The sequence below is a fragment of the Stenella coeruleoalba genome, assembly GCF_951394435.1.
Source record: "Stenella coeruleoalba genome assembly, chromosome: 4".
Classification (NCBI taxonomy): domain Eukaryota; kingdom Metazoa; phylum Chordata; class Mammalia; order Artiodactyla; family Delphinidae; genus Stenella; species Stenella coeruleoalba.
The window spans coordinates 124,873,228-124,896,355 of NC_137149.1; the positions used below are offsets into that span (position 1 = coordinate 124,873,228).

General features: G+C 40.7%; 1 protein-coding gene across 1 annotated transcript in view; it reads left to right on the plus strand.

Moving 5' to 3' along the window:
* The window catches only part of SLC10A7 (solute carrier family 10 member 7), a 248,309-nt gene that overhangs the window by 173,572 nt on the left and 51,609 nt on the right, over window positions 1-23,128 (plus strand). Inside the window, exon 7 of the mRNA XM_079919492.1 lies at window positions 13,905-13,988. Within this exon, the coding sequence (XP_079775618.1) occupies window positions 13,905-13,988 (84 nt within the window). The remainder of the gene's footprint in view (window positions 1-13,904; window positions 13,989-23,128) is intronic.

The following is a 23,128-nucleotide window of genomic DNA, read 5'->3' on the forward strand; positions in this document are numbered from 1 at the left end:
CTCCCAACTACTGCACCACCAGGGAAGCCCTCCAAAAAGTTATTTTAACTTATTTATCACTCATTCAGTAATACGTATTGAGTTCTTCCAATATACCAGTCACTTTCTGGGGTGCCAAGGATATAGCAGTGAGCAAAACAGATACATCTTTGCTCTAATGGAGGTTATATACTAGTGGAAAGAAGCAACCAACAAATAAGTAAAAATATATTGTGTAAGATGGGTGCTAAAGAAAAAGTATGGAAGGGAAGTGGGTTGGGAGGTTGGACTGACTGAGAAACAATATTTGAGCAAAGGCCTAGAGGAGATAACGGAGTGAGCTTTCTGGTGGTAGAATGTTCCAGGTGGAAGGAACAACAAGTGCAAAGGTCCTGAGAGTGTGCCTGGTGCCTAAGGAACAGCAAGGAGGCCAGTGTGGCTGGAATGGAGTGAGCAAGGGGAGAGTAGATGGAGATGAGGTCAGAGACATAGCAGAGGCCAAATGATAGAGGACCTTAAAGTCCTTTGTATGGATTTTGAATTGTAATTCAAGAGAGACAGGAAACGACTGAAAGAGTTTTGATCAAGGGAATGGCATGTTCTGACATTCCCTGTAAAAGGGTGACTCTGGATGCTGGGTTGAGAGTAGATTGTTAAGGGGATCATGGTGGAGACAGGAAGACCAGTTAGAAAGCTAGTGCAAGAGGTGCCGTTAGCTTGGGCCAGCGTGGTTGAATAAATCTGGTGGGAGGTGGTTCTTTATTTTCTTGAAAGAGCTGAGAGATTGAATGAAAATTATGAGGGAAAGATAAGAATCAAGGGTGACTCCATGCCTGTGCAACTTGAAGTATGGGATTGCCGTTTACTAAGATAGGGAAGGCTGTAGGGTCGAACAAGTTGATGGAACTCCCAACAAATTCAGTCTTGGACATGTCTGGATTAAGATGCCTTTCAGACATCTAAGTAGAGAAGTCAAGTAAGCAGTTGACTATATGTCTGGAATTCAGGAGAAAGGGTCTGGACTTTCTGTGTGTGTGTATCTCTAGAGACACACATTTGGGAAAGTTCAGCATAGAGATGGATTTTGAGTTAGGCTGGACGAGATCACCAAAAGAGAATAAAGAAAGAGAGGTATCAGTGGACTGAATTTGGGGCATTCTAACATTAAGAGGTCAGCAAAGAAGACCAAGGATATCCAGTTTGCTTAGGAAGAACACCAAGAGATTTTAATGTCCTAGAAGCCTCGCAGAGAATGTGTTTCAAAAAGGGGATCATGGTCAGCTACTTCAAATGCTGGTAATAATTCGGATAAAATGAAGTCCAACAATTGGCCATTGATTGTAACAAGATGGAGGCCACTGGAGACCTTAACAAGAGCTATTTCAGCAGAGTTTTGGAGGTGAAAGCCTTATTGAAGTTGGTTCAAGAATAAATGAAGAAAGAAGAGTTCATTTTGCTGTAAAGTGTGCAGAAAATGGGAGAGCAACAAAGTTAATGAAGGACCGAGAGAGGATTCCTTTTTAAGTTGGGAAAATTATTAGCATATTTGTATCAATAGATTAATCCAGTTAGAGAAGGAAAATTTGATACAGAAAAAAGGGGAGAATTCGTGGACCCATGTCCTTGAGTAGGAGAAAGGGATGAGTTCTAGTGTGTAAAGGGAGTATGGCCTCCTAAGCACAGATAGTTCACCCAGAGTCATGGAAGTGAAGCCATGGGATATAGGCAGGGATGCAAGTAAATTGGATGATGTAATTATAGGAGCTTGTTAAGTTCTCCTCTGGTTCTGTTCTGAAGTGGCAAGCAAGGTTAGGGGTGGAGGACAAGAAAAGGCAAGGAGGTGTTGGAGATTTGATGAGAAAGGCAAAGACATGAAACAGTCATGTGGCAGAGTGAATGGAATGGGCAAATGCAGTGCTATGGTCCAGCAGCACCAAGGACCATCCTGAGTCTTTACACTTGGCATTGGCTCAGCCTGGATTCTCCCCACCCCGGATATCCACATGGCTCCCTCCTTCACTTTCATCAGGTCTCTGGTCAGATGTCATTTTAGAGGAGAAGAATAATATATTCCATCACTCTCTCCCCACCTACCATTCTTAATTGTTCCTCTTTAGCACTTATCATGTGACATTTAATCACTAGTTAATTTGTTTATTATCCATCTTCCCTAACTAGAGCAAAGCATTACAAGATAACAGAGACTTTATGTTTCAGTCACTGCTAAAACCCCACTGCTCAAAATAATGCCTGGCTATGGAAGCCACTTGAAAGCATTTTTGAATGGATGCTTGGTAAAGAAAAAACGTTTCTGTTCTCACAGTACTTCTACCACCAAAGGTGTGGGTTTTCAATGCCAAGGGATCCTCCAATTCTCTGCAAATACCAACCGGGTATTCTACAATTTAATTCTTTTTGACACTAACTTCCCAGAGTTAATGCAGACCCCACAGGTGGAGGGCTCAGTCTCCCAAGATTGCCTCTCACTTCAGGTGCCAATCAGAAATAGTGGTTTCCAGGTTACCCACACTTCTGTCCGACTTGGCTACAAATCAGGGGGCTCCCACAGCCCCCTCATCAGGTCCAATAATTTGCTACCACTGTTCACAGAACCCAGTGAAACACTTTATTTATTATTACTGGTTAATTATAAAGGAAACAAATAAACAGCCAGTTGAAGAGGTACATAGAGCAAGGTCCAGAACGGTCCCAAGTGCAGGAGTTTCTGTCCCATGGAGTTTGGGGTGTGCCACCCACCCTGCATATGGGTGCATTCACCAACCTGGAAGCTCTCTGAACCCTTCTGTGCCAGGTACTGGGGACAAAACCCAAATAATGTAACAAAAGACACTCTTACCATCCCATCCCTCAGGAAGTTCTGAGGGTTTTAGAAGCTCTGTGCTAGGAATTGGGGACAAAGACCAAATATATATTTCTTACTATTTCACTGCATCACAGTTGGACAGGTGGACAGGTGCCTCTGTTCAAAGAGTCAGGCTAGGACCACTTTTAAGACTCGTATGTCCTCATCACTTGCTCTACCTTCAGGGCCACATTCCTTATTGTAAAGCCATTTTGAAGGGACCGACTTCACTTCCCTCACAGTCTGTTGTGCAGGGGTGGCATGGTATGGGGAGAAAGCATCCCGTTTTGGTTCAGTCTGCAGCCAGTATTTGTTGTGAACAGTGGATTTTCTTTTACCCTTCTTAGCCTCGGTTTTTACCTCTGTAAAGTGAGAATTATAAGATGAAATGAATTCATTTATGGGAAAGCCTGTTGTAAACTGTAAGGAACCAGCAAATGGTAGTTATTTAAATTTGACACTTTATAAAGGAAAATAGAAAATAATGCCAGGAAGGATGCCAAGGTTTTGCAAAAGCACTTATCTGATGAAATGCAGCAATGGTCCAGCTAGTCCAGACCTTAATGATGGGCTGAGTCTTAAAACTTTAAGATTCTATAATCATCTATAATCTTATAAACTTGTATATAAATGAATCCAATATTTACCATGGCTGGCAATGAGTGCAGTGAAACTTCCTGAAATAGCACCATTAACTCCTAAGGCTCAAAGTGCTTTTTACATATATCACCTCAATTTTCTTGATAACATACCTTTGCTATTGGCAGGGGCAGAAATTATTGTCTTTATTTTGTTAGTGGATGTGTATCAGACCATGGAGTTCCAATCTGTAAGGGTAAATAAAGGCCTTGTCTAGCCTGGGCCAGGAACCATGAATATCTTATTCATTAACTTATCTCTGGTGCCAAATATTCAATAAATGTTGGAAGGAGGGGAATAGAAAGATGGGTGAACAATTATTAGAATGATTCAGATGATAAATAAGTGGTTCAAAGGTTAGCATTCCAGCCTGAGCCATAAAATTTTACTTTATATTTGCTATGACAAATAACTTACAATTTTTTTCAATAATATTAACACATCCATTCTTTTATTCAGTGTTTGGATGCCTACTGTGCACTGTGAATATTACAACGATCAGTCTGACATTGATCCTCCCCTCAAAGAATTTATGATTTAACAGAGAAAATAGAATATATTCACAGATAATTAAAATCCAAGGTAGAAATTGTATCACAAGTATCATAATATTTCAAAGGAGATTACTAAAAAAGAAAACATTTTATTTAATAGGAGAAGTGGGTTTTTTTACAATAATTTTTTACTGAAAGAAGCTTTTTTAAAAATATATTCAAGTATAGTTGATTTATGTTAATTTCTGCTGTACAGCAAAGTGATTCAGTTATACACACACACACACACACACAGACACACACACACATATTCTTTTTCATATTCTTTTCCATCATGGCTTATCACAGGATATTGAATGTAGTTCCCTGTATGTGTAGGACCTTGTTTTGTTTATCCCTTCTATATGTAACAGTTTGCATCTGCTGACCTCAAACTCCCAATCCGTCCCTCCCCCTCCTCCCCCTCCCCCTTGGCAACCACAAGTCTCTTCTCTATTGTCTGTGAATCTGTTTCTGTTTCGTAGATAAATTCCTTTGTGTCATATTTTAGATTCCACATATAAGTGATATCTTACGGTATTTGTCTTTGTCTGACTTACTTCACTTAGTATAATAATCTCTAGGTCCATCCGTGTTGCTGCAAATGGCATTATTTCATTTTTATGGCTGAGCAATATTCCTTTGTATTTATGTGCCACATCTTCTCTATCCATTCATCTGTTGATGGACATTTAGGTTGCTTCCATGTCTTGGCTATTATAAACAGTGCTGCTATGAACACTGGGGTGCATGTATCTTTTCCAATGAGAGTTTTTGTCTTTTCTGGATATATGCCCGGGAGTGGGATTGCTGGATGATATGGTAGCTCTATTTTTAGTTTTTTAAGGAACCTCCATACTGTTCTCCACAGTGGCTTTACCAATTTACATTCCCACCAACAGTGTAGCAGAGCTCCCTTTTGAAAGAAAACTTTTAATTTGAGGAAAACTTTTAATTTGAGAGGTAGATGGAAACTTCTAATATTTCTCCAGGGATGTCCTACTTACTTCAAGTTTTTTTCATGTGTGTGGTTCTGATTCTCGTTCGTATCTAACATCACTTAAAACTTGCAGATCTTTCCTTTCCTCTGATGTGGTTTCTCACTAACACTCTGTTTACCGACCATTATTACAGTTTTTATTCAGCAGTAAATAATAGAGAAGACTGAAAGAGAGAGATTTGAAAACTTGAAATGGAGTGTTGTGGGTAGTGAAGATGCAGAGGCCCTGGTGCTGAGTCAAGCACTTAGGCTGTGAGGTCAGGGACAGTCCATTGGGCAGTGTGAAGCTGCTGCCTTTGTAGACCCCTGTCCCCCCAAGTCTCCTTAGCAGCTCCCTCACACCTTCTTCCCAACTACATCTTGGCGACTGTGCGGAATGAAAGGAAGCAACGTCTAAACTTCTCTCTTACTCCCTCTAAAATTAAGACAAAGGAGGTAAGATAACTATGTTCACATTGTGGAACAGGTCAGTCTAATTCTACGCAGTTATGATCTAAGGAAACCAGATATTATCTGGTATTGTCATGGCCTCAAGCCTCATAATTCTGTAGACCACCACTTTTATTTAAATGAGTTCCTGCGTGGCAGGGGAGAGTCAGTAGCGCTTTGAGCTTGTGCCATCGGAACGACAAATCAAGGCCTCACTTCCACCACAGCCACAAAGGTCAGCTCAACATCAAGACCCCTGGAAACACAAAGGGCGGAAACTTGGACCACTGCTGAAAGTCATGTTCTCAGAGTTACAGATCAGCCCATCTCCATATGTGGGGATGGTCACATCAAACGCTTAGGATATTTAATAAACATTCACCCTCATGCTTACGCAGTCGATAGTAATGTAAGTGCCCCTTAAGTAAGTGGGAGCACCACCAGCTCTGCTGTTATATTAATTGATTTTATATGACTTGATTTCTTAGAAATCTGGCCCCTCATCAAGTAGATATTTAGAAGGCATTGTGATACTTGGACATACATACACACATGTGTACAACACGCAAACATGTACGTGCACCCCCATGCATGCACACCAGGCCCTGTTTCTAGGCTAACTGTATGCTCCATTCGTCTGACTGTCTCTTCTGTTACTTTCCATTTCAGCAGTTCTTAAATCCAATCAGCTTGAATTCTCAGGACACTTTAAAAGAAACCTTGTTTTTCCAGAAGGGGAGGGGGACGGTGGGGAGAGGGGGAAAATAATTTTTATTGAGTCGGTATAATGGGTACTCTATGCATATTCCCATGTGAGTAGCATGAGTACCTTTAAAGGTAGGTATTATCCTCACCTATATGAGAAAACTTAGGTTCAAAGACTAGTCAAGAACACGGGGCGCTTTCAGGCAGCGTTCCTTCCAGGTTTTGCTTACAAAGCGTGCCTCCTAGGAGACGGGTGATTTTAAGACATTTTATCAGCACTCAGTTACTACTTCCTGGACATATATTTTAGGTAACATAGGAAAGATAAACAGAATAAGGCATAAATATTGCCTTGAAGAAACTTAAACCTCATGTAGGTAAAGAAGAATAGACTATGGAAGAATTTTAGAGGAAAAATTAACTACTAAACTATGTGATTCAGACTGAATTTCATAGGAGTTCACAGAAGAGCGAGGTCAGGGTTGGGGAGAGACGTCAGTGGCAGCTTTCAAGGCTACAGTCATCATTAGTTTCTCTAGTAATTGGCTACCTGTGATAGAAAGTCCTTCAACTTTTGATCCCATCAATAGAAACAAAAACAGCAAATACAGACATTAGTGTCATGTACAGTACTCTGATTATTTTTTGTAGTGTGTTCCCAATGATGCTTGCATAACTGATGGTCACATACATGTGCGATATATAAAATGATGATAAAACATAAAGCACTTGAAGAGAAACGATCCCATTGATTGCCTCAGTTGTTCCACACGGAGCCGGGCTCTCCACCATGTGCCCAGGAGCGTTTGTTCCTAAAGCAAGTAAGACGGATCTCATCTCCTCGAGCCTGAGAGCAGCTTATCTTCTGACTGTGTGTATAAATCACACAGGGATGCTTCTCACGCATGGAGAATTTTGTAATGCAAGATAATCTATGGAGTCTTTTATAAATGCTCTTCCTGGGACTCCCCCAGACCTTGTTGAAATAATGGGGAAGCAGGGGAGCACCTGGTAAGCCACTTTCAAATGCTCTAGAAGCAACATTGATAAACTCTCCCCACCCCCATCCCCCTTCAAGGACCATTGACCCAGAGAGGCCAAGTCCACTGCTGCTCTGGGACTTGGCGGACTTATCTGAAGGGATGCGCTCAGGTGCAGCGCTGTCCTAGCCAGGCTTCTCCCTGCACCTTGGTCCCCCTCCAACACCAGCGGCTGCTCCCCAAGCAGTTATGATCTGGCTGAAGTGAGGAGGACACTGCTTCCTTACACCACCCTTGCCTGTTGGTCCCTCTTCTGGAGGAACTTAAAACTTTGTCTCCTTAAGGGACAATTAGCAACAGCAGGTTCTGGGGTTCCTGAACCAAACTCAGAATTGACAAGACCGAATCCTGTGGTCATGGAATAACGGACAAAGCTTGTTTCTAGATGCCTCTGCGTATCTCTGCCTCTAGCCAGCCGTGTCCTGGAAGCCCATCTTCACACAGCTTTCCTCTGCGGGCGATAAGCTGATTTACAGTTCATTTGGGCACATTTCACTACAATTCTTGTGTTGTTTGAATAAACAGAACTTACAATTGTACGTCGTTCCCATCAGTTATTGGAAGGTAATCTTTTCATCTTACGTTTTAAATTAGCAGATAACAAAAAGAAATGTTTTACATATTTTTTAATCTTAAAAAAAAATCATTTAAAACCTATTTTGTTCTTTGTTGCTCAGAGAAGGAAAAATACCATGCCTCTAGATATATAAATAATAAATAAAAGGGATCATTTCCTCAACGACCTATACACATTCCATGCCGTCTAGTTTGATACACGCAGCCAAATCAGTGTGGCTTTTTAACAACCATATTCTTAATTTTCATAAAAATGACAGTCATTTTTTCACTGAGCCTGTCAGCCTGGTATACCTTTGAGTCATTGATTTTGTGTAAGTAATCAGTTCAGTTCGCATGGAATGAAAGACAGACTGGACTATAGATTCTGGGGAAAGACGGGACTGTAGAAGGGCTCAGGGGATCAAGGCCTAGGGACGCTCTCCCTTCTTACGTCTGAATGCCTTGTCTTTGTGACGGGAAGGGGATAGTATTTATGAACACCCATAATGTCTGTGTGTGGGTACAAGAAAGTTAGATCCAAGAGTAAGCAAGTCCCCTCCTTCTTTCCCTCGCCTGGGGCTGGGCTCTGGGTAATGTAGGTGAGGGGCCAGAACTGGGCCGGAAGGGAGCTCATCCTGCCTTCTATATAGGTCTGAAGTGGCTTCTTCCTGATTTCCTTGCAAAGGAGATTTAACATTCTTTACTCTACAGTATAAACTATAAATATCTATTCTTATGTTTCTCTGAATGTGGGACTCATGAAAGCAAAGACCAATCATCAAGGGTGAATTATATAATACAATAATGTTTTAATAGCTGAGAAGGGACACAAATAGTTGCAGCGCCTGTGGCTAATGGATTTCCCTGGTAGGAGATAAAAGGCTGATTACCCAGAGAGCAAGTGAGGACCTGGTGCGTTAATGACAATTTACAGGTCAGCTCGCTTACAGGAGTGATTTAAAACGCGCCATCTGTTTTCTAACTGTAGGCTGATAACTGATTTTACGGACGGTCAATGTGTCTTCATCAAGAATTTACTTATTTGTCTTTCTGAGTCTGCTTAGTCTGGCCCTGTAAAATTTCACTGACTGGACGCCCCCAGATTCTTTCCAAATCAAACAATTTCTAAGTTGAATGGATCGATAGCAGCCAATCTTGCTTCGTTTGACTCAGCCTTTCTCTGCCAGGTTAGAAAATTAAATCCCATTGCTCTACAGCAGGCCTTGTATGTACTGGATTAACTTCCTTCTGACACATCTACCCTGGTACTAGTGATGTGCTATCCTTGAGGGAGTTAAGAAAAGAGTTACTCAAATAATTTTCGGTGTCCTGTGGTTCAAATCCAGAAACCCAGGTGAGAAAGGCTGCACCGTCATCCACTGCTTATCCAGTTTCCTCCCATCCCCTTTTTTTCTTTTTTCCCCTCTTTTTTTTTTTTTTTTTTTGCGGTACGCGGGCCTCTCACTGTTGTGGCCTCTCCCGTCGCGGAGCACAGGCTCTGGACACACAGGCTCAGCGGCCATGGCTCACGGGCCCAGCCGCTCTGCGGCATGTGGGATCTTCCTGGACCGGGGCACGAACCCGCGTCCCCTGCATCGGCAGGCGGACTCTCACCCACTGTGCCACCAGGGAAGCCCTCCCTCTGTCTTTTTGCTTCTGCCCTCCAGCTCCCCATCTCCTTGCAGCCCTCACAAAACACACATACAGACGCTCTTCTCTTTCTCTCACATGGACAACATAAGGGGAGGCCAGCTTTGGCCTCCACTCCTGCCCCCTTCCCCATCTCACTGCTCTGTCCCTTCTGTTGTTAATGTGCGGTGGAATGTAAGGATTAAGTGTGAGGGCTGTGGAGACAGCCTTCTGGGTTGAGTTCCCGGCTCCGTCACTTTCTAGGTACGGTGACCATGTCCAGGCTGTTCAAGTGTTCTGTGCCACGGTTTCCTCATATGAAAATGGGGGTGCTAATGAGACCCACCTCAAGGGGTCGCTGTATTAAATCATTCAACACATTAGGCATTCAGAGCAGTGCACAATAAATGTTACCATAACTGTAATTATAGGAGACAATTGGGTGGGAGACTCCTGGAACATACAGTCTACTGGGAGAGGCAGATGTGTAAACAAGAACAACCAAGGATTCTGAGCAGTACAGTGGCAACACAGAGCCACAAAAGAGGGGGTGGCCGAGTCCGCATTTGGGGAGGAGGGTTTGGAAATAATCCCCAAAGAAGTGATGCTTGAAATAATTCTTAGGAAAAGACTAGAACTTTTCCAGTTATAAGCAGGGGAAAGAAAGGAGTGTGCACTTGGTGATGGGTGGACCCACATGCAGACCTCAACTTTGAAAAGCAGCTCCTGGAGCGGGGGGTTTGGTTTTTTGTTCACTGTTGGATCCCTGGGGCTGAGAACATGCCTCTGGCCCACAGGAGGCACCAGTTGCCATTTGAATGATTGAACACAAAGGTCTTAAATTCCCACATATTTAATTTTCACTGAAACGTTTCTTCGCAGCATGAGATTAAAACAAATAAACCTAATTGTGAGTTCTCTGCTTTAAAGCACTATTCCTGAAAGAGATTAGCCAATGCCTGGACTGTCTATTTCAAATGCCATATCTTAAAGCACGGGTTGGCAATGTGAGACGTAGGACCTTTAAACCCGCTGGGTGGCTCAGCGAAGCCCAGAGCACTTGCTTGACACAAGCTTATGCTGAACCCGCAACTTTATCCAAACGTGCAAATTATTGATGCTTCAATAATGGATGCTTCAGAGACCAAACACATTGGTCTCTGAAATAGAAACCACATGAGGCTCCTCATTAAAATGTGCAGAAACAAATAGTCCGGGCAGCGTATTTCCTTCTGCTTTAGTTAAAATCAACTCTGCATGCAAAGTGATTGGGTCTTGTAATTTTCTAGTCATACTCTCAAATGCAGATGCTCACTCTTCTTTCTTCTGGATGCCAGGGCGTACTTCATAGTGTCAGGAACCTCCCCAAGGGGACCTCTGCATCTTCAAACTGACCACAGCGACAGGTCTGGTGGCCGATTCAAAAGAAAGGACTTATGCCAAGTTAGACCCCAGGACTGAGATTTCCTTCCTTTCAGAGCCACTTCTAAGGAAGCCACCCTGCAGGACTTCCTCCCCAACATCTCCACCGTACTTAGTCTGGTTTCGTGTACCCAGTTACCTACATCCCTGGCTAGCTTGCTCTGGCCTCTGATCTGACAAAGCCACAGAGGAGGGCTGCTCTAACCTGTGCTCCTAATCAAGTGGATCAGAGATCATGGGTGTTTTCGAGGACAAAGGGACCTTGGGGATCATGGACAACCTCCCACCCTCCCCCTCACCCCATAGCCTTTTCTACTGTCTTCTAGGAACAAGAGGCTCCCAAACACTGAACATGCAGGTGGTCTATTACGTGATGGATCTAGAAAGTGAAACACAGAATATTTTTCAACACCAAAGTTGAAATGGGTTTTCCTCTACTTCCCTTTTAGCTTGAATTAGGATTAAAAAGAACCCCCAACATGGACTCAATACACGAAATCACATTTTAACTTTTCTGTCCATTTGATCTGAGTTTACTGCTCTGCAGTAATACTTTATGGTTAAACTAACCAGCCTTCCCAGTGTGCATCTGGCTTCTATCACAGAGCAGATCTGGCTGAAGAGTTGCTTGCATGTGTTTGAGGAGCACTGCCAACTGCACATCATAACACAGGTCTTCGAAGTGTTCATTACAAGCTGCTTCTCTCTGGACCTCAGTTTTCAATCTTTAAAAAGAGCTACTGGGACTACAAGTCTCTTGCAGGTTAGGATTCTATCAGTTTTAAGTCTTCCCTTCCAGAGCAGCATTAAGGAGCTAAGGAGGGGGTGGAGGAGAACTGAGGGAGGTAACATGCACCACCAGGCTCGCTCTGTTGTTTTACACAGGCGCACGTGCGTGTGAGCTGGTCCTTTCTTCCCTTGGTTTTTATCATGAATAGATGCCCTTAGTTTCTAGGTGCACGTTTGAATTCGTTTTGTTACTAGTGATAAACAAGCAGTGAAAAGAATAATACCAACTGATTTTGTAATGCTACGTGATAATAAGAGATTTTTAGATATACTTAAGTTTTGTGTGTTTTTTTTTTTTTAGAAAAAACAGGGATATGATTTTGGATAAGAGTTTGTCTCTTTTTAGCACCCCATGTTTACAAATTAGTTCATCTGTTCATTCTGCACAGGTTCATGCTTTCTGCATACATATTCTCTGTGCCAGTTCCTGGGATAAGCACTCGGCTGACAGAGGGAATATAGCTTCATATGATTATTCATGAAAACGTTTAAAAAATACATTAAATAACTTAATAAAGTTGAGATAAAAAGAGGAACAGAGATATGTGAGATCACCCATGAGATTTCAGGCAAGAGTTGAGACTTTTTACTTGAGGGTTATCACCTCGAACCCTACTGCCTCTCTTCAAACATTGTGAACTCTATGGATAGAGCATTGAGTTGAATGTTTCTGAACTTGAAAACTTTGTTCTTTAAAGTTTATTTTTCTAATTATCCAGTGTCTCAGTTTCTTCGTAAAATATATTTTTCCTTACTTCAGTCCTTGCCCCAGGAGCATCCTTAGGGTTAATATTTGTGGAGAGAATATATTTGTTAAATACCTTGCACTTCAAGGACATCGTTGCTCTAATCATTAGCTTTTAATACTTTGGTTTTGACTAAAAAGAAATATCTAACAGCCATGTAACATTTAGCACACCACAAATCCTGTGTGTTCTTCACCAGTTTCGTTTTTTTCTGCTTGTATTTCTTTCGTTTATATTTGTTCTGGAGGAAAAGGCTAGAGGCGACACTTTTTGTGGGTGAAACTGACAGCCAGTGGTCAGTGTTGAAGGCAGTATTAAGTGGATGCAGGCCACTGATGGACAGGGCATACATTCTTGACCTTCTGAGTGCGTATAGATTGGGGCTGAGGATGGGGGACAGAGTTTTATAAAATAGGCCAGGGCATAGAAAAGATTTCGGTAAGCCAGTTCACACAGAAATCAGTGAAAACACTGGTCCCACATCACTTCATTCTGAGCTATGGACTTCACTTATCTAAATATTTGATATGTTTTATTTAATATTCTCTGCCCTCCATCATTACCGTCTCTGCATCTTTCACAAAAATTACTTTCCAAAAGATATTTCCAAGTTTAACTAAACTTAGGTAAATATGAAAACTGAGGTGTGGTCTGCAGGGGAAGGCGAAAGTAACTTCCAAGGGCCAGGGGGGATCGTCACTGATGGCTTGGGAGAACCTGTTTGCAGAAGGGACTCATGAAAGGGATAAACAACTGTGGAACAGGCTACTGTTTGTCCAGAAAGGAGATTTTGAAAAAAACATTAGAAAGTTAATTGGAAGACAGCAGGTCTTGGTAGTTGAGGTTAATGTGAGTGTTGACGTATTCACAGAGAAACACTGCCTGGTGCTGCTGGCATCTTTATGAAGCTGAGACTGCAATCATTAGCAAAGAAAGAATCAAAAACTGAGGACAGAGGCAAAACGGGAATTCTGAGCAACGTTAAGACATACAAATTTAGGAGCGGTATATTGAAATTTTCAGTTGAAAAATAAGTTCCATTTCAGGATTTCCCATTTCCAAGATTTCGTTTAAGAATGAATTTTAAAGGGTATGAGAATCATTGCCTTTGTTTTGGAGGAGTAGGAAAGTTAGACACTTTCATTTACATAAATACAAATATTATCTCGTTAATAAAATAATGAGACACACTTGTTTGTTTTAGGTATCTGCAGACGGGTGAAATAGAAATCACGTAAACTATGATTACAGGTGAAATATACCATATGAGTACAGACAGTATGAACACAGAATGGCTTTACAATTCAGAAATGTATTTAATAAGAAGAAATTTAAGTTAATTGCAAAACAATAGTTATTTTTCTTCAATCTTAGTCTCCCAATAAAAATTATATATTAAACTACTCAGTCTATTTCGTGCTAAATTTCAAAAATAAAAGTAACTTCACTTGCTCCTTGTATATAGCTACCAAGTTTTTGTGCATGTGAGAGAATTCATTTATTACACTAGTTAACAGCGGTATTGAGAACGGATTTAAAGTGATTCTAACTCCTCGTATTCTTGTTTTACAGCTTCACTCCTCCTCTTCTGTGCCTTTTACATCTATTTTTTCTCAGCTTTTTATGACTGTTGTGGTTCCCCTCATTATTGGACAGGTAAGGTCTCCAGTTCTCTCTGCTCTTTTCTTTATAGATCAAATTGTGAATTCTTATGTAATGTCAGGACAATCGAGAGAAAAGATAGAGGAAGAGATGGTTAAATGAAAATCTAAGACTGTCCAACAGAAGGTTTCCTCAGCCACAAAGGTCTCATCTTTTTATTTTTTTAATTAACATCAGTCTGCTTTACAGATAGCTATATATAGGGACACCAGCACACAATCTTGATGTTTAAAATGTATCTTCCCTTCTTTGTAGCTATGTAGCTAGCTTGGAAACGTCTAGCAGATCATTACCTTGATTTCTGATAAGGTCTCAGCAATTATGACCATTTGGGGGACAACCATCTGCATTTGACTGGCTTCTTCTTATTCTTAGGCTCCTCCGATAGCAGTGATCATATTTGTGACCCTGTAGTTGATGAAATAAACATTTAATTCTATTAGCTCTTAAAATTAGACCTTAGAAAGTGTAGTTTCCCTTATCATTCTTACTGAATTAGACTCGCAGAAGAAATTCCTAACTTCTTATAACAGGCTGATGACGAGCATATAATTCAGTTATGAGCATCAGATTCAAAAACAAGGTTGTCATTGTTGTTTTCATCATAGGTAGCCACAGTAACAGCATACAGAGTTTAATGTACTGCTAAAGTGAGTGAGTCTTAGAAAAAGAGTACATTAGGATGGCGAAGAGCACAGATGTTGGGTTAAGAGCAACTAGACTCTAGCTCTTAGTTCTGCCTTTTATTTGCTGTGTGACCTTGGGCAAGTCGTTTAATCTCCTTAGCTCCAGGTTCATAATTTATCAAACTGTGTAATAATGGGACCTATCTTGAAGGGTTGTTGTGAGCATCAAATGAAATATGATACATGTAAAGTTTTTGTCCTCATAGAACCTGATACAGGTAAGTGCTCTATAGTTTCATCATCATTTTCAAATTCCCTGTAGATACGAAACAGGAAGCAACTCTTTGAGGCACTAACAATAAAAAATGGTGTGTGTATAGACATGTAATATTTACATGCTGTCTTAGGTTTTCTGGGAAATCAACTCTGAGACAGAGGTTTCCATGCAGGAAGCTGAATGGGGGAGAACTCTTGGGATCAACACCTGGGAGAGTGGGACAAGTCGGACGGGGGTGAAGGGGCCACAGCCTTAGGCTGGACCAACCCCTCAGAGTTGTCCTGCCTAAGACACGCGTGCCTGGTTTCTCTCCTCTTGTGCTGAGCAGTCATCAGATGCTGGCTTCCTTGCCCCTCCGCGGTAGGTCCTTGGGTGAGTCTGCTCTCTTAGCAGCAGTTCCCAAAGAGGAAGTCAACTGAGATCTTTCAGTCAATCAACATGCCCTGCAGATATGGGAATAAGCATCTCATTACTGAAGAGATGGGTCTGGGGGGCACAACACAGCATCCACTGTACATGCGCTATTTTTTTTTTAATTTTAGTTTTAGGAAAGGGTCTAAACACAGTAAAGGGGGAGGGTTTAAAAGCACTCAGAGAATACCATTAAATAAATACAGGATAATCCTTGAAAAAATATTCCCACAGTGCTGCTCACATAACAGGTATTCTGAATAAATCTTAGGGCGTCTACCTCTCTAACTCTTTGCCCATTTCCTAAACTCTAGCCTTGGCTTTTTCTCAATTGCTGCTTAATTTTTTAGAATGTCTTTAGACATTTAGAATGTCTTTCTACCCACCCTCCCACTGCAACTCATTGCTCATTGGGCTCCTTAATTCATACCTTCTTTGGACCACCTACCTGAAGTATGTTTCCCTTTTACTCTTCATTGTGGCACCTTGTTTGAGTCCTTTCTTGGCCCTTGTCACAACATATACTTATCTTTTGTTTGCTTGTTAACAGTTGGTCTCCCTCATTAGACCGTAAGCTTTATGAGTACAGGAACCACATTTGCTTTGTTTGTCATTACATAGGCACCCAATAAATACGTGTTGGGTGAGGGAGAGAGGGAGTGAATGCGTGAGAGGTCTGCGATCACTTAGGGAAATGCTGTGTCTTAGAGAGGAACCTGCCTGCCCTGCTCAGCTCTGGACAGTATTAGTTTAAACCCACGCTTATTCTCTTGGTTCTGAAATGAATTCCATATAATAACTCGGGGCTCACACATTCTTCTCTTAGTGGATCTCAGAAACAATCTCTCTTAATAATAAATGTTTGTCTTCAATTATATGGACAAAAAAATGTTGTCTACACTATTCAATGGATTTTTTAAATATATAGTGTTATATTATTTATGTAATTAAGACTACTTATCCAGAGAGAATAATGAATTGTTAGATAGCTTGCGTGCCCAGTAGTAAAGTATTACAGTAAATTATAAAGCAGTAAAGGTAGTCAAAAAGCAAGAGGGCTGGTTCTTAAAAAGTTCTCTAGTACCAAAGTACCCTCGTGGCTTTTTTCAAAGAGGAAACCTTTATGCTTGCAACCACTTACAAGGTAGATGTGTTTGCATCTACCCCTTATAGTCTAGTCTTGGGAATTAAGAGTCACACCCCCGGTCTCTCCCCCTAGAAGCCACACTGCCGCCTAACGTCCTTACTCCCTCACATCCAGGCAGGCACTAAATGTCACCATTTCTGCCTCCAAAATCTTCCAGCTCTGGCATCTGCAGCCTCGTGCGTGCCAGAGAGGGTGCCACACCTTCACCATCTCTTGTCTAAATTACTGCACCTCCCAACCCTGTCTCTCTGCTGGGAATCTCTTCCAGTCCCCATCTAATGTGTTCACCACTCCAGGGTAGTCCTAAAGAACAAACCAGATTATGTTATTCCTCGCCTTAGAATCTTCCCTCACGGTTCCCTGTCGCCCACTCCTCGTGTGGCCCACAAAGCCCCTCACAGTTTGACCCCAGCCTGTCCCCTCCCACCATCCCCTTCACACAGGCTCCTCTTCTGCCATGCGGTGTGCCCACTACCCCCTCACCCGACCGTGCCCCTTCACGGCTCCATGCCTTTTATCTCGTTGTTGCCATCGTTTCTGCCAGCAAACTTCTCTTCATTTCTAAAGACTCAAGACAGAGATGCCCTCTGATGTGCTCTGACTCCCTGGGCCTAGAGTAAACTCCAGTTCTCCCATCATACTTCACCCGTCGTATTTATCAGGAGAGACAGTAATGTACCCGTGAGCTTCCAGGAAGCGGAAACTCTATCATAAGTATATTTAATAGCATACTCAGTAGTTGGGTGTAAACTGTATAAAAACATTGGCTGAAGAGAACTTTGAACCTATCCCCTCAGTACCCCCAGCAGCCGTTTTCCCTAGGTCTCCAGCTTCACTAGAGAGAAACATACGATTGGTTCTCATCTTGTTTTAAATTCATGACCCCAAATTTAAAATGTCACTCAGTACTTTCCAGATATCTTACTCTGCTTCCTTACAGGATTATTTCACCCTGTCCTCTATTTTCAAGTCCCTTTTACTTCCCCTAACACTCTCCCACTTGCCCATTACCCTTGGGTCTCACAGACTTTGCTTCTGTTTTCTGAAAGCAGCCAGCCTTGATGCTGCCTTAGAACCTTTGCACTGGCTGGTACTTCTGTTTGGAACCCCCTCTCACCTGTCACCTCCTCAGAAAGACCTTTCCTCGCCCTTCCTCCAGAGGCTACCCACTCAATCACTCATGTATTATCCAGTTTAAACCTCTATTTGGTATGAATCATTATCTGCTTCTCATTTATTTGTTGTTTTGCTTTTTTTTTTTTTTTTTTTTTTTGCGGTACGCGGGCCTCTCACTGTTGTGGCCTCTCCCGTTGCAGAGCACAGGCTCCGGACGCGCAGGCTCAGCGGCCATGGCTCACGGGCCCAGCCGCTCCGCGGCATGTGGGATCTTCCCGGACCGGGGCACGAACCCGTGTCCCCCTGCATTGGCAGGCGGACTCTCAACCACTGCGCCACCAGGGAAGCCCTGTTTTGCTTTTTATTTATCTCCTCAAACATGAGCTCCATGAGACCAGGGACCTTGTCTGCTCTTTTATCTCTGCTCATTTGTAATTGATTGACAGACCTAACTTTTGTGACGCAATCTTTAAAGCCCTCATTAGAAGTGCTCAGTGTACTATTTACTTCAGAGGAATTAGATTCCTGGCAACGTAGCCTCATTTCTCCACTGTAACCACATTATAGTTTCAGTGCCACACTGTGAAAATAAACATCTCTATAGACTTTTATATGCATCTTTAAATGAGATTTTATTGTTACCTTTTAAATAAACAATGGAAACTAGAGTGAGAAGAAAAAGACCAGGAAGGGTGAGTTGAAAATATTTTCCATAATCTTTTAGTGATGATAAAACTTCATCATTCCATTTTTTATTTATATTTCTGAGAGTGGATTTTATTTTCTTTTTTTGTGTGTGTTTTCTCCAAACAGTACTTCTTTGGGGTTGAAATCATTATTGACTGACTGTGATGTGACGTGAGGTCCAGTTTGGTCTTTGCCACTGCTTGGCTATACACACGACTTCTAGGCCTCACTTACCTCATTTGTAGGATGAGGAGTATATCTTCCAGCCCGAAGATGCTGTGACTCTGTGAGATAAGATTAGTCTTTCCATAGATGGCTGGGAGATTGTTGCTTCTGTCAATTCTAGAAAGAGATAAAATGTCTGTTATTGTAATATTTCTTCTCTTCTGATAAAGCCTTCAATATATCTAAGTGTTTGTGACACATACTTATTTTATGCATTAAGTTTGAGAGATTTATGAATAAATGTTAATGAAATGGAATTTCCAGCACCTTTGAAAACTATTTTTTAAAACAGCATGCTAAACCCCACTTTTCTTTCAATAAATTAATAGTAAAAAAAAAAAACCATATTATTTATCATTTATGCATTCTCTAGTCTTTCATTAGTGATTTGTTTCACAGTTTGAGATTGGCTTTTTGTATTAAATAATACCCAGCTAAAGCTGCAGTTAATGTTATTAATGCTAGTAAAATTTTGCATTTATAAAATTAGTTATGAACGGTTTTCATTGCTTCACTTGAATTGCTTTGAGAGAACAGTGACTTTTACATTATGCATTGGGATGTATTGCTGAACAGTGTTGTGAGAGAAACATCACCAAACTGGGACTTGGAAATAAGAAGAGCCATTATTTACCGCGTACGGTCCCTGGTTCTAAAGCATTTTATATTTATTTAATTACTTAGTCCTCACTACAACTACTATTATATCCATTTTAGAGATGAGGCATAGGGAAGTTAAGGAATTTGCCCAAGATGACAAAGTAAGAAGCTCCAAAGTCTGTACCTTGAACCTCTACGCTATTATTCCCTCAGGAAATAGAGGTCAGAGTCCTGCTCATCCACCTGACTAGCTTTTTAACATTTATTCAAGCTGTTTGGGGTCTCTATGCCCTTGTTTACAGCTGTAAACTGAGCAGGATAATATCTGCACGACCTCGCTCCTGAGAATGGAAGTAAATAGAGGGAAAGAATTTTTGAAAAGTGAAGTAGATGACGGGTGCGTCTTGTATTCATCTATTATTATTGTTTCTACTTTTTTAGAAAGTGTACAGATATTATTTTGAATCTACTCAATATTTAATAAGCGTTACATAATTGGATTTGATATCATATCCCTTACTATACATTTCAACAGAATATTAATGAAGAAACAAAGCAGCTTATGAAAATGTATGGATTCAGTGGAATGGGGATAAAAATTGAAGATAACAAGAAAGAAGCAGACTCACAGATACACACAACAAACAAGTGGTTACCAGTGGGGAAGGGGAGGGGGAGGTGCAAGCTGCTGGGTGTAAGATGGGCTCAAGGATGTATTGTGCAATACGGGGAATAGAGTCAATATTTTGTAATAACTGTAGATGGAAAGCAACCTTTAAAAATTGTATTAAAGTTTAAAAAGTGTTTTTAAATAAAAACAAATAAAAAAATAATCTTAAAAAAATTGAAGCCAACTGAAGAAATTTTAAAATTCAGACTTAACATGAAAAATTATCCATTGTATATCCCCACTCAAAAATCAATTCATAAGTATAGAGACAGAGTAGAAAGAAAAACATAAGAAAATACCCCGAAAAAGAAAATGAAGAAAACAAAATGATGGCTGTTACACTTCTCACTTACTTCTGCATATCAACCTTCTTCACCTAAGATGTGTTATTTTTCCAGGGGTTCAGCTTGGAGGTCATGCAGTAATTGACATGTCACTCAGCTTATTAGAAGTACAGGGATTCGAATTTTAGTTTCCCTTTAACCTTTCCTTGTGCTTAATTTAAAAAAAAGAAAATGAAAATGTAGAAGGTGAGACAATAAAATAAAAAGTTTCCTGAGGAGGATTTTTTTCCCCTTCTCTCTCCACAGGGAAAAGCAAAAAAGTCATTTAATTTTGAATGCTTGCGTTTCTGTGAGCTAGAGTTTAGAAGAAAGTCATTAGGAGGATGCAGGATTTGGAGCCCGTGTTTCTTGCCTATTGAAAGAATCCTAATATACTATGAGGCTTTGAGTACTTTGTAATGAAGAAAGAGGTAATAAGGTTGACTAAGTCAAATCACAGCTTATAAAGTTGATTGATGATTACAGATTTGTCTTGGTTTTTAAAATGGCTTTGACTTTCGAGTTACACCTCATTCATATTTATTTGTTTATTTTGTCAGAGGGCTCGATGGTAGTGGAAGAAGACGCTTTTATTGGGCGGGCCAAAAGGTTCATTTGGTTTTTTCTGTAAGATGGCTCTAGTAGCACTTAGTTGTCTTTAACTTCATTCGAAACAATTTTGTTAGATTATATGTGACAGCTGTCATATCAGCGTGCATTTAAAAAAGAAGACATCAAAATTGGTGAACTTTTGTGTAGCCATTTTAATATTGAAGATGGAAGAGAAAAAGCAACATTTTCAGCATATTATGCTTTATTATTTCAAGAAAGGTAAAAATGCAATTGAAACACAAAGAAAGATTTGTGCAGCGTATGGAGAAGGTGCTGTGACTGACCGAGCGTGTCAAAAGTGGTCTGCGAAGTTTCGCGCTGGAGATTTCTCGCTGGACGATGCCCCATGGTCAGGTACACCAGTTGAAGTTGATAGCGATCAAGTCGAGATATTAATTGAGAACAGTCAATGTTATACCATGTGGGAGATAGCCGACATACTCAAAATATCTAAATCAAGCACTGAAAATCATTTGCACCAGCTTGGTTATGTCCATCGCTTTGATGTTTGTGTTCAACGTAAGTTAAGCGAAAAAAACCTTCTTGACCATATTTCCGCATGCAATTCTCTACTGAAACATAATGAAAACATTCTGTTTTTGAAACAAATCATGAGGGGCGATGAAAAGTGGATACTGTACAATAATGTGGAACGGAAGAGATCATGGAGCAAGTGAAATGAACCACCACCAAGCACACCAAATGCCGGTATTCAATCAAAGAAGGTGATGTTGTGTATATGGTGGGATTGGAAGGGAGTCCTCTATTATGAGCTCCTTCTGGAAAACTGAGCGATTAATTCCAACAAGTACTGCTCCCAGTTAGACCAACTGAAAGCAGCACTTGACGAAAAGCGTCCAGAATTAGTCAACAGAAAATGCATAATCCTCCAACAGGATAATGCAAGACCATATGTTTCTTCGATGACCAGTCAAAAACTGTTATAGCTTGGCTGGGAAGTTCTGATTCAACTGTTGTATTCACCAGACATTGCACCTTCAGATTTCCATTTATTTCTGTCCTTACAAAGTTCTCTTAATGGAAAAAATTTCAATTCCCTGGAAGACTGTAGAAGGCACGTGGAACAGTTCTTTGCTCAAAAAGATAAAAAGTTTTGGGAAGATGAAATTATGAAGTTGACTGAAAAATGGCAGAAGGTAGTGGAACAAAAGGGTGAATATGTTTTTCGATAAAGTTCTTTGAAAATGAAAAATGTGTCTTTTATTTTTACTTAAAAACCGAAGGCACTTTTTGGCCAACCCAATACTTTTGGAATTGGGATCATACATTCTATAACCTATTGCAAAGAGAGGACTTCTGTGTTTTTAACCATTATATATTAAAACAGAATTGGAGGACAGTATCAATTTCAATAACTCTGTGTAATTTCCATTTATTTTATTTCCTGAAGAAGTTGGGTTGCACTGAATTGGACCAATTACCAGCTTTATGCTACCAGAAACAACAGATTATGAAACGACCTTTTAAGTGAAGTCTCTGTAGCCTTCTATTAAGCAGCTACCCCCATGGTGACATATCCGAACATGGGACTATCTGGGTCCCTCAAGCACCAAAATTTGTGTGCTGATACATCAGTCCATAATACTATGTGACAGAACTACTCTTATTTCTCTCTACCTCACTACATTTAAACTTTAAAGAAAGAAATGAACACTAGATAAGTTACTGTGGTTTCGGATCACTTGTGCAAAAACAAAACATGATTTTTTATAAATTCACCTGTAACTTTAATTACAAGATCTACTTTTTCAAAATATTTAACCACTATTTATCTCTCTCTATAAAACCCTCGTTCTCCTCCCGCCCCACCCAACCTTCAAGGTGCTGCACCTATACTTCATACCAACTGGTCAGCTTTCTGCCAGGACACCCTTTTTCAACACTTGTTTTACTTACTGAGCACTTGAGATCGGAGGAGATCGATCCAATAGCCGTTTGTTCACAGGTTCTCTGGAGAGTCGTTTATTTATTCTTGAGTATCTGTGAAGGCATGCCTCATTGCGAATTAAGCCTTTTTAGTGACAGAGTGGAAGATGACAGAACCCCATCAGCCTTGTCAGGAGAAGTTCCCTGACCTCATTATTGCTAATGGATCATGGTAATTCAGCCTGTTGTGAAATCTCATGTTCAATTATGCAGGATAATGAGTGACTCAAAACTTAATGTCTCTCAACTCTAGTCTTCATTATCGGGTTTGTTCAGCTTCTTCCAAAAGCCAAAGGTTTTAAATAGAGTGGTTCACTTTTATATCCAGACTTAAAGTTATCGCCAATGTTCAGGCTGTCCTTATTTGAAATATCTGACTTGATTTTAAAATATGAGAGGATTGCCATATAACTTCATATTTCACTCATCCTTTTGTAGGAAAGTTAGGACAGGTTTATTCATTTTTAAGTGTTAATTCTGGAATTCTAAAAGC